Below are 15,043 nucleotides of genomic sequence, written 5' to 3'. Positions count from 1 at the left end.
GTGTCTGTGCTGCTGCTGTGACATCCGACTGTGTCGGTGCCAGCGTGGTGTCCCTGTGGCTGCTGCACTGTGCCACGATTTGGGACACTCCCAAGGACAGGGCACAAGCCACCCTGGGCTCTGGCAGCACCCAGACCTGGGCCCGGGGACCAGCAGGTGCTGAGGTGAGGCCTCCAGGATATTAAACACTGAGCCTGTGGACCTTGTCCTCTGTGCCACACTCCCTCCTCCCCTGCCTCCCTCCCCACCTTCCTTCCCAGTCCTTACAGCCATGGAATCATTTGGGCTGGGACAGCCCTGTGAGACCATGGAATCCAACCGCTCCCCCAGCACAACCAAGGCCACTTCTAACCCATGCCCCAGGTGTCAAATCCACACATTTATTGAACACTTCTAGGGATGGGAACTCCACCACTGCCCAGGACAGCTGTGCCAGGGCTGCACAGCCCTTTCCAGGAGGAATTTTCCCAATATCCCACCTGAACCTCCCCTGGCACAGCTTGAGGCCATTTCCTCTTGTCCTGTCCCCCATGCCCTGGGAGCAGAGCCCAACCCCCACCTGGTTCCACCCTCCTGTCAGGGTGGAACAGTGAGAAGGTCTCCCCTGAGCTTCCTTTTCTCCAGGCTGAGCTCCCCGAGCTCCCTCAGCCTCTCCTGGGGCTCCAGACCCTTTCCCAGCTCCATTCCCATCTCTGGACACACAGGCAGCACCAGGGCTGGGGAGACGAGAGACTGGAGCATCTCTGAGGGACGGGCTGAGGGAGCTGGGCCTGGTCAGCCCTGAGAAGAGACAACTGAGAGGGGACCTGTGCAATGAAGGGGGGCGTCAAACCAGGCTCTGCTCCATGGTGCCAACCACAGGACATGAGGCAATGGGCAGGAGCTGATGCCCAGTGAGTTCCACCTGAGCATGAGGAAGAACTTTTTTCCTGTGAAGTGACCAAGCACTGGAACAGAGACCAGAGAGGGTGTGGAGTCTCCCTCACCAGAGACATCTCAGAGCCATCTGGACATACTCCTGTGCCACGTGGTCCGTGATGACCCTTCCTGAGGGCCCCCACTATGGGTCCTTCCAGCCTGACCCATCCTGGTATTCTGTGAGTCTGGGATTTCGTAACCCCACCGTACCCAATCCAACCCACAGCCCCACTGTGCCCAGGGCACATTTGAGGATCAGCTGCTGAGAAAACTGAAAGTGGAAAACACAAGAACCAAGGGCCCTGCTGAGGCACAGGTAGGGACTCACCTCTCCCCCTCCATCCGTCCCTCCCTGCAGCCCAAAGCTGACCTGCTGAGGAAGCCCTGGGTTCCTTTTGGTGGGAGTGCAATTGGAATACCCCGTGTTCCAGCTCTCCGCAGCACAGCACCCCTGTGTTCCAGAGCACCTCCTGGATTCTTGGGTATTGGGAAGATTCCTCCCTGGGAGGGTGGGGAGGCCCTGGTAGAGGTTGCCCAGAGAAGCTGTGGCTGCCCCATTGCTGGAAGTGTCCAAGGCCAGGTTGGATGGAGCTTGTAATAACCTGGTCTAGCAGAAGGTGTCCCTGCCCATGGCACTGAATGATCTTTAAATTCCCTTCCCAAACTGTCCTGTGATTCCATGACTCCTGAGCTCCTGGCAGAGGCACCTCTGCCTTTGCTCTGTGGGCGCATTTGGGAGTGCTTGGCCAAGCACCACGAGCTGCCACAATTGGCACAGGTCTGCAGGTCCCCAGAGGCCACTGCCCACATCTGGTCTGGCCACAGTGGCCATGTGTGTGGTGGCACTGTCCTCCTGAAGGTGTTGGTGGCCAGGCGCCCCGTGGGCTGAGCCAGGGGTAGAAGGCTCAGCTGGGAGAGCACAGGCTCAGCCACCCCAGGCAGAGCAGCCACTTTTATCCAGTGACAATCTCTGGGGCAAGATTTCCCCTGTCTGCTCTAAGCAGGACGTTCTACCAGCACCAATCACCTGTGTCTTGGGGTGACTTTATGATGTTGTATCCCATATCGCTGCCCTATGCCCAGAAATTAATTCTGTGCCTTTCTATGCCTTTAAACTGAGCCTGAGAGGGGAGAAAGAAAAGTGTACTTTTTCAAAGCAGTTTGCAGTTTGTTTTCATGTTCCAAGGACACAGAGATAAAAACCTGTCTGCTTCTGCAGTGGCAGGAGCGGGAGGAAGCAGCTTTCCAGCCAGTTTTTGGGTTTCTTTTTCTCCAGAGAGAGACGGAGAGTTGAACTTTTGTTTTCCTGGGACTTTGTTTTTTCCTTTTTTTTTCTCTGCTGGATGGTTTCAGCATCAGGATACATTGGGAGGAATTTCCACCGAGGCCTTGGCCCTGGAGGTGGGGCCACCACCCCGTCCCAGCTCCAAGGAGGGGGAGAGAGAGACTACGGAAGGACTCTGAAATTTTCCCAGGTTTTCTCTCTACAGTGAGAGGTTTCATTACTTAGCATTAGTATCTTTTTCCTGTGTGTTCGTTAAATAAATAGTTTTATCTCTTTCCCTTTCCTTTGAGGAAAATTCTTTTTTTCCCTGAACCTGGTGGGGGGAGGGATGGTTGTAACCTGCCTTCTCTCAGAGGACATATTTCCAAATTTGCCCAAACTGGCACAACCTGTCACCTGCGTCCTGGGAGAGGGGGATGGCACAGACGGCTGACCCTGACCCTCAGAGAAGGGCAGTGGAGCTGCATCTTTGGCCAGCTGGGCAGAAGGGCAGAGCCCACCAGCTCCAGTTAGATCTGCACGTCCTCCAGTGCCCAAGGTGAGCTCCGGAGATGCCCCCACAGCCTCAGCTATGGGGGGCTCGGGGGCTTGGAGTCCCCATGGAGCAGGCACTGAATGAGCAGAGCTCTGTCCATACCTGTGCCCTGTCCCAATGTGCCTCAGGGGAAAACAGGAGTGTGGCTGGGGGCAACCTGGGCCAGATCTTAAGCATGTTCCTTCCCCTCGCTATGCTCCAGAGCTGCGGAGGGAAACTTGGCTGCCAGGAAGCCAAAAAATAAGCAAGTTCCCTGGGAAGGGTGAGGGAAGCATTTGCAGCCATGGTGCACCCCTGGCACCAACACAGTGACCTGATACCATCCCTGCCGCTCTGGCACCACCCCAGCACCCCCAGATTATCTCCCTCCCGGATCCTGCCACAGGCCAGGTGCCCCAAACACCAGGAAAAGCCTGGCCGATCCCTTTTTCCCAGGAATCATGAGTCGGGGAAGAGGATACTTGATAGTCCATTTCCCACAGAGATCAGAGTTGTGCACTCTCTCCCAGCCAGAATAAAGAGCATTTTTGTCTGTGTCCGTGTCTGCCTGTGCCCGTCCCCTGGGCGCGGGGCTGTTTTGAAAGGGAACATTTTTGTTATTCTTTCCTCCCGGAGGCGCCGGCGCTGAGAACAGGCGGGGCAGGGGTGGCGGCCAGCGGCACCTGCAGGGGACGGCAGCACCGCCGAGGGTCCAGCCCCGCCGAGGGTCCAGCCCCGCCGAGGGTCCAGCCCTGCCGAGGGTCCAGCTCTGCCAAGGGCACGTTCCCCCTCGGGCCCAGCTCTGCCCGCTCACGGAGCTCGGCGGGTCCCGAGTCACTCCGCACCTGCCCGGAGCTCGCTCCCGGCGCACGGCCGGCTCCACGCCCTGGGAATGCCGGCGCACGAGCTCCACGCCGTGGGTCGGGCCAGGCAGAGGGTGCTGCCGGATTTCTCTGGTTACCGGTGTCCCCTGTGTGACAGACAGAACTCTTTCAGACAAACTGGTTGAGCCTTGCACTCCTCGTGATTCCCTGGGATTGATGCCTTAAACCGGCTGATTTCTGGCCAGGCAAGGCAAAACGCCGGTCAGAAGCAGATCCTCTGATAAGGATTCCTTCTGGTAAGACACCGCTGACTCGGCTACGCCAGCACGAGGAGCAGGGCCAAACAGCATCATGGCATTAGAAGGGGCCAGAAACCATCAGAGACCCCCAAAGACCCCCGAAGCACCCCCCGACTCATTTCGGAGGCTTCCTCCAGAGGACAGCACATGATTCAGTGTTGCATCCAGTAGTGTAAAATTGCCCTCCAGGGGAAACACCTGGACACCCCCACCTAAAGCTGAATGTAAATTAACCCACTGGATTCCTGTTTTGTGGGCCCCCACCCCTGATGGATGGAGACTGTGACCATCAGTCCGACCACAGACACCGAAATTGCAATGGTCAAGTCTCCTCACTGGGTGATGGGTGGTGGGTGATACCTTTCCTCTCCATTATCTACTGTCCTTCCTTCCTTCCTTCCTTCCTTCCTTCCTTCCTTCCTTCCTTCCTTCCTTCCTTCCTTCCTTCCTTCCTTCCTTCCTTCCTTCCTTCCTTCCTTCCTTCCTTCCTTCCTTCCTTCCTTCCTTCCTTCCTTCCTTCCTTCCTTCTTCTCCTTATATACGTTCCTAAGTGATATACTTCTAAATTTTTATAGATGATAACCAAAACAGCCACATCCTTCCTTTCCACTGAAAGGAATTAAAGCAATCACATTGTTTTAAAATAACCCTGGTCATGTATACACAGGTCATTCAATGTCGTTTCACTCTGATACACCCCAAGGGGTGGATTAATAAGAACCCTGCCATGCTCTGCCTGTGCACGGATGTTTCCTAGGGCTGTCCAAGTGCAGGGGCTGCCATCCCCACGTCCAGCATAGGCTCTGTGCATCACCCTCCACAGGAAAACGCCCTCAGCAGCCACAGGTCCAGGGGCTCAGGGACCAACGCTGCCGGGACCAGCTGGAAGGGAACCGGGAGCAGCGTCAGCACCTGAGCTCTGGCACCGGAGGTTTCCCAAATCAATCACTGAAGGAAAACCCTCCCCGAACACCCCAGTGCTGAAACATCCTTGGGAAAGGCATCTCCCAGCCCTCTGATGTGGTTCGTGGCTGCTTCAGCCAAGACTCCCACACCTTCCGGCAGGTGAGGCTGCGGGGCTATGGATGCCCGAGCCCAGGTGTGTCCCGGGAAGCTGCAGGACCAGCTGGTGAGTCAGCGAGTGCAGGGGCATCCCCGGGGTCTGTGCCCCTCTCTGTGCCCCAGGGAGCTGCAGAGGCGGAGGCAGCGCACAAATGTTTCAGGGGCTCCCCCAGACCTGCACTCACCTGGTGTTGTTTTTCAACATAAAAACATCAGCCCTTTCTAACACCTGACAGCTTCGAGGCCACACGGGCACAGCGGCGAGGCAGCACTGGCAATCCAGTGCCACTGATTCATGGAATCACAGCCGAGCCCAACTGTTCCCCCAGCACTGCCAAGGCCACCACTGACCCACGTCCCCAAGTGCCACATCCACACAGCTGTTAAATCCCCCCAGGGGTGGGGACTCTACCACTGCCCTGGGCAGCCATGCCAGGGCTGGACAGCCCTTTACTGGAAAGGTATTTTCCCAATATCCCAAAAGAACAATAATAATAAATTTTTTTTAAAAGTATGTGTTATATATATTAATAATTCCCAACAACTTGAGGTCATTTCCTTCCGTCCTGTCCCTCGTTCCCTGGGAACAGAGCCCAGCCCCCACCTGGCTGAACCCTCCTGTCAGGGAGTTGTTGAGAGCAAGAAGGTCCCTCCTGATGTGACATGAACTGTCCCCAAATGTGATGCTGTCCCCTCCCTGACTCCTGCTGAGCACAGGACGTGTGGTCACTTGAGGACCTGTGGTGCCACCTTGCACAGAGGCACAGGGCCCTGGCAGGTGCCAGAGTACGTGCCAGGGGGGTATCAGGCAGCTCAGCTCTGGCTGCTCACGGGGCAGCTCTGGGAAGCTCCAGGATGTCCCTACGGATGGTCCAGCTCCCAGGGAAGGGGAGAGCTGGGGCCTCTGCAGGTCCACTAACTCCCCAGGCCTGAAGCAAAGTGGTAAGTCAACGTTCTCCCCAGACAACCCAGCACAGTCTATTTGTGTTCTCACAAGTGTCCCGCTCCTGGCACTTCAAGGAAAGTGAAATGTGGAATCGCTGTGTTCGAAACCCAAACAGCAGCTGCTGCCCCAGTCACAAACCTCTGACCACGTTCACAGCACAGGAGGCCCAGCGCCAGCCCCAGTGATGCATCAGCTGCTTCCAGAGGGAGAAGATAAAACAGGCAAACCCATGCATTGCTCGAAGGGACAGCGGCTCCCAGGATCCCTGCAGGTCTCCACCGGCGCAGCTGAAACCCACATTGCAGCACTGCGGGGATCCACATCATCCACCTGCCGACGGGTCTGCACAGCCTGGCTGGCACCCCTGGACAGTCTCCTCTGCAGGAAGTCTCCAGGACTTGGAACAGACTGGGAGCAGCCTAAGGGAGAGCCTGGTTGGTTCTCCACCGAAGAGGTGATGACCTGGGAGGGGCACGAGGAGAGGCACCAGCATTTCCACAAGACCCAGCTCTGTCAAAGGCACCTGTGAGGTGCCTGTGAGGGAGGTGGGGCTGCTCCAAGCCCGGAGGAGGTGACGCTCAGACCGACTCACTGTGGATGATGTTTGTCATCGGTCACACCGGCTGCCCCGGGCAGCCAAGGGACAGCAGGTCCGTGTGGCTGGTGGCTGCTCTGTGGGCACATCCCACATATGCAAGTGGTCAGAGGAGTCATGCCCTGGGCTCTGGAGAGTGTCCCAGAGTGCTCTCCACAGCTGTAACGGGACCAGGGCTCCGGTGCCGTGGGACATGTCCACTGCGGGGAGATAAAGCACAGCCTGTCTGTCAGCGGCAAAGAAACCTCTGAGGGAAGCTGCCAAATGCTGGCACTTCAGAGGCACCTAAACGAGCTGTGCCAGCTCCAGAGAGTGCTCCAGGGCCACTGGCACACTTTGGAGGAGTGTCCTGCATGGCTATGGCTGTGCCCAAGGAACAATGGGGGGGACCAACATGGAGTAACTTGGTGCTGCCACACTCAATGGGCCAGGTCTGTGCATGGAGCCTGGGCTGAACTGAGCTGAGCGAACAGAGAGGTGGGATCCTACAGCCTGAGAAGGCCAGGTGACCCTGCACCCCTCACACTCTCTCCTGCCAAGGATGCAGCCCGGGAGGAAGCGTTGCTGCAGCCCGGCTGTAATGGCTGAACCTACAGTGAAACAACAAAATCACCGTGGAATCACAGATGGGTTTGGGTTGAAGTGTCCCTAAAGCTCATCTGGTCCCAACCCCCTGCCATGGGCAGGGACACCTTCCACTACCCAAGGTTGCTCCAAGGCCCATCCAACCTGGCCTTGGACACTTCCAGGGATGGGGCAGCTTCTCTGGGCAACCTGTGCCAGGGCCTCACCACCCTCACAGGGGAGAACTTCTTCCTCTAAATAAATCCATCATTTTTCAATTAAAAACTGCCCCCCCCCCCCTTGTCCTGTCACTCTCTGCCCATGGTAAGAGAAATGCAATTAGTGAAGTTCCAGTTACGCCGCAATTACCAAGTGCAGCATCAGGCAGGCTGAGAGCAGATGTCAGGCAGGGAAGGGCTTCGGAGCAGGGAGCGAAGACACCAGGACCAGGTCCTGTACCCACCTCTCCCCCGAGGACAGGGGACCTCCTGCCCAGGTGTGTTCCCTGGAGCCAAACCCCCGCGGTGAGTCAGAGGGAAAAGCTCTCTGTGTGCTGATCAGCCAGTCTGGCGAGCGCCTACGCGAGCAGGAATGTGCTCCTGGAGCAGGACATCCAGGAAAGGCAGGGCCGGAGCCGGCAGCCCCTCCTGCACGCGGGGCACCGAGTCACGGCCACGCGGGGCAGTCACACACCCGGCTGCTGGCAGCTGTCCGTGCTGCCTCAGCCACGCCTTGCACACGCACTGTCACACGTGTCCCCACTCACGGGGAGTCACCCACGCCTTGCACACGCACTGTCACACGTGTCCCCACTCGCAGGGAGCCACCCACACTTTGCACACACACTGTCACACGTGTCCCCACTCGCAGGGAGCCACCCACACTTTGCACACTCTCTGTCACACGTGTCCCCACTCACAGGGAGTCACCTGCACACAGAGTCACACCAGAGCCCACACAGTCACACACACACCGAGGCACAGACACCTGTGCAGGTTGACAGGAGCACAGACACTGTCACGAGTGTTCCCATGCACATCCGTGGCCAACACTGTCCCTTCTCTGTCAGCCCAGGCATGGCTACAGGGACAGGCTTGGTCTCTGTCCCGGCCGGGGTGCAGGGACAGCTGCAGGATGCTGGCTGCAGCTCCCAACCAGCCAAGGGACTCAGGCGGGGCAAAGGCAGATCCAACAAGCCCAGATCCGTGGAGACCCCCGTGGCAGCTGGGACCATGGGCAGGGCTGTCCACAAGCAGCTGTGCTGTCAGAAAAAAGCGGTGGCTAAGTCCAGAAGCCTCCTGGAAAGAGACGTGTCCCACGTCTTGCAGCGGGACTGCTCCCCGTGCCCCAGCCCCTGCCACCCCCGGGGTCCTGGGCTGTGGCTCCGTGGTCAATGCAGGTCCGTATCCCAGGTATGCTCCGGTGTGTCAGCACAGGGCAGGGCCTCCCTGCCGTCCCCAGGGGCGGGGGAGGGAAGGATTTAAATTGGGCACTTGCCTCCTCTGCTCACCTGGCTGGCAGTCGGCGGGAGGAGGAGGAGGACCGGAGCCTGCTGGCGATCCAGCCGCTCTGGATACACGTCCAGGAGGTAGGACCGAGCCCACCTGGGGGTCACCGAGGCCATCACAGGGGGCCTGCACGGGAAGAGGGGACCTGCACGGGAAGAGGGGACCTCACCTCTATCCCAAACTCCAGCACGGAGAGGAGGTGGCTGCTGAAACTCTGGGGATGGGTGAGCAGGAGATCTCCAGGCAGAACTTGGTCCTTTCTGGGAAGGGACAAAGTGACCGAGTGGCACCAAGGCTGACTGGAGCTGCTGCTCTGCGTGATGTGTTTTGTGTCGCCAATGCTTCAGCTGAACTGGGATGCGGGAGGGAAACAGCCGGAGCTGTGGGACCCGCCTGAGCCCGGCGGCACCGGGGGCCGGAGGCCGTGGCTGGAGCAGTGGGGCTCGGCCCGGAGCCCGGCGAGGAGGCTGCGAGCGAGTGCTGGGCTGGGGGCACTGGTGTGATTCCCCTCCCCGGGGCGTGGGCAGGGCTGGGGACCCCCGCGCTGTGGGGCCACCCTGGCTCGCTCCGGCTGGAAAACCGCTTCCACTGGAGCCTCCTGGGCTGGGCTGCTGCGACAGCTTGCAGAGCCAGCCAGCCCCTGCCCCGGGAGCTGCGTGTGCAGCCCAGCCCCGGCATCAGGAGGCTGATTAGAGACCAGCTAATGACAGGCTGCAGTTGGGAAACGATTTTGCCGTGCAGGGTGTTCACACGACATCCGTGTCCTACAAAGGTGTCGCTGGCTCCAGGGTGTAACACCGCACTCCGGGACCCAGTGCCACCCCAGCAGGCAGCACAACCAGCCCATCGCCTCCCAGCTGCATCCTCGGAGTCGGGCAGGGAGGGAGAGAAACGGCTGCCAGGGGCTGGAGGCACAAGGTGGGACAGAGCCGCGGGCAGGGTCCCCGGAGAGCAAGGGCTGGGCTGGGACTGATGGGATAAATCTCTCCCCAATCGTGATGCATCAATCCAATATTTAAATGGATCAAAAGCAATGACTCAGAGACTTTCCAATCAGTTAGGTAAACATCAGAGACTTAAGCTCTGACCTTGATAATGAGTTAAACGTGTCATTAATGTCACTCACCACAGTTTACGGGAGATGGGTGTTCCCAAAGAAATCCTTTGGGTTTCGATTCTGCTGTTTTTACAAGACTGTGGCCTCATCACTGCATAGTGTTGGAGATGCTGAAAGTTTGTTTACAGGGCTTCCCAAGGGGACCAAGTGACAACATGTGAGACATCCCGTGAGTGGGTGGCATCCCTGCCCAAGGCAGGGGGTGGAACGAGATGAGTTTTAAGTTCTCTTCCCACCCCAGCTATCCTGGGATTCCATGATAGGTCTGTGATTGCTGCATTAAATCATACAGAGCCCAGTTTTGCAGGACAGGAGGGTGATAGGATGGGGTTTGGGGTCTCTTCCCACCTGGTGGCCTTAGAACAAGCAGAGACCTGGAGAACCCAGAGACCCACCCCAGCTGCAGCAGCGGCACAGCCAGAGGGAAAGTTTCTCTCAGCTCAGACCAGCTGCTGCCCGTGGATCTGAACAGCCACTCATCCATTCCTAAGACTGTTCCTGTGTCCTGTGGACTGCCAGGGTGGTGTGGGATCACACAGCACCCAGGAAGATCCCCACGGAGAGCCGTGTGCTGGGCTGTGCCTGTCACCCTGTGTCCTACCATGCTCACAGCCAGCCCGTGACCAGCACAGGGCCAGCCAGGGCGACGGTCTCAGAGGGCAGAAAATTACTGTCAGCACCAGCCAGCACCTCTCTGAGGCTGTGGCATTGTGTCAGGAAGCCACTGCTGTCTCTTGGCATGACCTGAGCTTGGGAAGAGACCACCAGCCAAATCTGCCTGCCCCAGGGCAGCTCCAGGGAGCAGGGAGGGAGCAGTGGGGTAGGCAGTGCTCCTGCCTCGTGCTAGCACCCAGTGGTATCAGCCCAAAAGTGAGTGGTGGTTGTGTCACCCAGGAAAGAAAAGTGGTTGAGGCCAGAGGTTTGAGGCAGCGTTGGGCTCTGAGAGAGCAGGTGGGTCCTCAGGGGGCTGGAGGGAGGCCAAGGTGTCCATGCTGCTGAGATTATGCTTCTTTGCATGGCACATGTCTGTCACGAACCTATGGTGTGTCCTCAGAGCTCTCTGCCCACCCCAGATGCACTCTGGCCCTAGGATTGCTCTGAGGGAGCAGCAAAGCCCCAGATGCCACTCCTCGCTTCTCCCTGGGCTCCTGCGGCCACCTCCAGGGAGAGGTTTCCTCCACACCCACTGTGAAAACTGCACACGGACTTGTGTCTTACCACAGGCTCTGTTTGTTTCTCCCTCCTCAGACACACTCAGTGCCCCACAGGAGCAGGATTCTTCCCCAGAGATGATGCAGAAGATGAGTGGATGCTCCCAGAACAACAAGTTGAGCAGCACAGGGAGCAACCTGGCTGCAGGTGAACACAAAGAGATGGGTGGGGGTGGGAGTAACTTCATCGCTGGAGTCTTCATCCAGGCCAAGCACAAGAAGCTGAGTATCTACGAAGCCATGATGAGGGGGCTGCTGACCCCGGGCACGGCACTGGTGCTGCTGGAGGCACAGGCAGCATCTGGACTGCTCACAGACCCCGTGAGGAATGAGCAGCTCTCGGTAAAAGAGGCGCTGGCTCAGGGACTCATCGGTCGGGACTTCTACGAGAAGCTGCTCTCAGCGGAGGGAGCCGTGACAGGGTACACAGAGCCCTACACTGGACACAGGATCTCCCTGTTCCAGGCCATGAAGAAGGAATTTATCGTCAGGGAACATGCCATCCGCCTGCTCCAGGCCCAGATCGCCACCGGCGGCATCATCGACCCCGTGCACGGCCACCGTGTCCCCCCGGAGGTGGCCTACAAGCGTGGCTACTTTGACCAGGAGATGAGCCAGTTCCTCTCTGACCCCGAGAATCAAACAAGAACTTGCTTCGACCCCAACACCCACGAGAACCTGACGTACCTGCAGCTGCTGCGCCGCTGCGTGCCGGACCCAGACACGGGGCTGCTCATGCTGCAGCTGATGGACAAGGGCTCCGTGCTCTACCAGCTGACCGAGGATGCCCGCAAAGCCCTGCAGGCCGCCCGCACCACCCTGGCGGTGGGGCTCTTCCAGGGCCAGAGCGTCAGCGTCTGGGAGCTCCTCTTCTCCCGCTACGTCCCTGACCACCAGAGAGAGGAGCTCCTGAGGAAATACAAGGCGGGGACAATGACCATCCTGCAGATGATGACCGTCCTCACTGCCACCATCACGGGAGCAGAAAGGGAAAACGGGGCTCTGGGCTCATGCACAGCCAAACCCAATAATAAGGTGAGGGCGTCACCCCCGGCTCAGGACACACAGTCCCAGGAGCAACAGTTGAGAAAGTCCTTGAAGTCTGCAACCGTTCGTGTCACTGCTGGGGAGTTCCGGGGGCAAAACATTTCTGTGCTGGACCTGCTCTTTTCCAAATACGTCCCTCAGGGGAAGCGGCAGGAGCTGCTGGAGCTGTATAGGGCAGGGATACTGACCACGGAGCAGGTGGCCACTGTGGTCACCACCATCGTTAACCGAACAGAAGCTGCGAACGCCAAGCTTGTGGCAAATGCCAGGAGCCCACACAGGGCAGCGGCAGTGGCAGGGGAGGATGAAGACAATTGTTCAGCACACCTGGATGACTCCTTGAAGTCCACCACCATCAGTGTGCCAGCTGGGGAGCTGCGGGGAAAGCAGGTCTCACTCTGGGACCTGCTCTTCTCCCACCACATCCCCGAGGAGAAGAGGCAGGAGCTGCTGGAGCTGTACCATGAAAGGTTATTAAGTCTGGAGCAGATGACAACTGTTGTCAGCACCCTCATTAAGAAAAAAGAATCTACAGGCAGGAAATTCCGAATTACAGTCAAGAGTTCCAACCAGGACGCTGTGAGAGCAGCAGGAGAGGAGGGGGATGATCCCCCCAAAGAGGAACCGTGGGAAACAGCCTTAAAAACCACAGTGGTTGACATTGAGGTTGGGGAGTTTCGGGGCCACAGGGTCTCCCTGTGGGACCTGCTCCACTCCCACTACATCCCCGATGAGAACAGGAAGGAGCTCCTGGAGCTGTATGAGGCAGGTGAGTTAACCCTGGAGCAGGTGAAGACCGTTGCCAGCACCATTGTGACCCGGGCAGCAGCAGAAGCAGCAGCAGAGAGGGCAGAGCCAGCAGCACCTGTGAATGAGCCCAGGGCAGAGCCAGCAGCCACAGAGGCTGAACCCACCCCCCTGCACGGGGACAGGGCTTGGGAAGAGACCCTGAAGGCCACCACAGCCGAGGTGTCAGTGGGGGAGTTCCAGGGCAGGCAGATCTCCCTCTGGGACCTGCTCTTCTCCCACCACATCCCCGAGGAGAAGAGGCAGGAGCTGCTGGAGCTGTACCGTGCAGGGACATTGGCATTGGAGCAGTTAAAATTTGTTGTCACCACTCTCATTGAGAAAAAAGAATCTACAGACAGGAAATTCCGAATTACAGTCAAGAGTTCCAACCAGGACGCTGTGACAGCAGCAGGAGAGGAGGGGGATTATCCCCCCAAAGAGGAACCGTGGGAAACAGCCTTAAAAACCACAGTGGTCGACATTGAGGTTGGGGAGTTTCGGGGCCACAGGGTCTCCCTGTGGGACCTGCTCCACTCCCACTACATCCCCGATGAGAACAGGAAGGAGCTCCTGGAGCTGTATGAGGCAGGTGAGTTAACCCTGGAGCAGGTGAAGACCGTTGCCAGCACCATTGTGACCCGGGCAGCAGCAGAAGCAGCAGCAGAGAGGGCAGAGCCAGCAGCACCTGTGAATGAGCCCAGGGCAGAGCCAGCAGCCACAGAGGCTGAACCCACCCCCCTGCACGGGGACAGGGCTTGGGAAGAGACCCTGAAGGCCACCACAGCCGAGGTGTCAGTGGGGGAGTTCCAGGGCAGGCAGATCTCCCTCTGGGACCTGCTCTTCTCCCACCACATCCCCGAGGAGAAGAGGCAGGAGCTGCTGGAGCTGTACCGTGGGGGGATGCTCCCCATCCAGGAGCTGCTCAGCATCACCAGCAGCATCGCCATTGATGGCCATGAAAAGCACTTTGGGGCCCTTCCTGCGCACACCGTGGATCTTCTGCGTTCTGAGGGCTCCTACATCACGTTTGGCCCATCCCAGGAGCGCAGGGTGTCGGTGTGGGAGCTCCTGTCCTCCAAGCAGGTCTCCGAGTACAGGCGGGAGGCACATCTCGACACCTACCCCTCAGGAGGGCTGACAGTGAACAGAATCACCATCACCACCACCATCACCACCGGCCCCCGGCGTGAGAAGAGCCGCCCCTGGCACCACTAACACCAACCCCGGCAGAGGAGGGTCCTGGGCACCTGTGGGACTTGGCTCTCCACGCCCCTCCGTGTGTCACAGCGGCGACAAACCCGTGTGTGGAGTGGGGTGGGCACTTGGTTAAACTCCTGCTGTCTTAACTCTGGTTGTGCTAAGATTTCTTTTGCCCAGCAGAGCTTTCCCAGAGGGGCTCTGGGGATGTCCAGGAGCCTTGGGACTGCACCGTGCATGCAGAGGCACTCACCAAGGACAGGGACACGTGGAGCCACCACCCAAGTCAGGTGGGCTGGAGAGTGCCCTGGGTGGGAGCAGGCAGAGACCCCAGGGCGGGGGCTGTGGGCAGCAACACCCGGCCCCAGGAGAGCCACGGAGGGACAGACACCTCATGTTCAGGACAGCTGGGACCCCGGCCCTGCTGCACAGCGGGGCCAGCATCTGGGGCTGTGGTGGCCTGTGGGACATGGAGACGTGACCTGTCCCTCAGTTCTGCTGCAGAATGGGGCCACAGGGGTCCCTGGACTGCAGGGTGGGGCTGCGAGGGTCTCTGGGCTGCTTGAGCTTGTGGCACATGAGCACTGAAGGAGAGAGACACTGGTGCCAGGGCAATGACACCTGTGACAGTGAGAGGTGGCTGGGGGCACCCACAGGAGCGGTGGTGCCTCCACGGAGCACGAGGACACTGCACGCAGGGCATGGGGCGCTGCTCCACAGAGGGAACGAGGATGCTGAAAATTCCTAGGAAGGGAGCACAGAAAAGGACGACAGATCCTGGGGCGCTTATTGTCCCATCCCATTGTCTCATCTCATTCTCCCATCTCATCCCATTGTCCCATCTCATTGTCCCATCCCTTTGTCCCATCTCATCCCATCCCATTGTCCCATCTCATTGTCCCATCCCATCCCATTGTCCCATCCCATTGTCCTATCTTATTGTCCCATCTCATTGTCCCATCTCATCCCATCCCATTGTCCCATCCCATCCCATCCCACTGTCCCATCTCATTGTCATATCCCATTGTTCCATCTCATCCCATCCCATCTGTTTGTCCCATCTGATGGTCCCATTCCGTTGTTCCATCTCATCAATCCCATCCCATCCCATTGTCCCATCTCATTGTCATATCTCATTGATCCATCTCATCCCATCCCATCTGTTTG

The 15,043-nt window shown here is 58.5% G+C and overlaps 1 protein-coding gene across 1 annotated transcript; it reads left to right on the top strand.

The window, feature by feature from the left end:
- Positions 1 to 8,550: 8,550 nt before the first annotated feature.
- LOC138105552 (epiplakin-like) lies at positions 8,551 to 14,336 on the top strand. The gene is made up of 2 exons (XM_069005691.1): positions 8,551 to 8,595; positions 10,881 to 14,336. Exon 2 carries the CDS (start codon positions 10,922 to 10,924, stop codon positions 13,892 to 13,894), a length of 2,973 nt encoding a protein of 990 aa, XP_068861792.1. The 5' UTR covers positions 8,551 to 8,595; positions 10,881 to 10,921; the 3' UTR covers positions 13,895 to 14,336.
- Positions 14,337 to 15,043: the final 707 nt, after the last annotated feature.

The sequence above is a fragment of the Aphelocoma coerulescens genome, chromosome 2 (assembly GCF_041296385.1).
Source record: "Aphelocoma coerulescens isolate FSJ_1873_10779 chromosome 2, UR_Acoe_1.0, whole genome shotgun sequence".
Taxonomy (NCBI): domain Eukaryota; kingdom Metazoa; phylum Chordata; class Aves; order Passeriformes; family Corvidae; genus Aphelocoma; species Aphelocoma coerulescens.
Note: the sequence above shows the minus strand (reverse complement) of the source record. Positions and strands in the feature narration are given on the sequence as shown.

Bases quoted from the DNA above. Each gene is read 5' to 3' on its own strand.
- LOC138105552 (XM_069005691.1), top strand. From the start codon at position 10,922: ATGATGCAGAAGATGAGTGGATGCTCCCAGAACAACAAGTTGAGCAGC.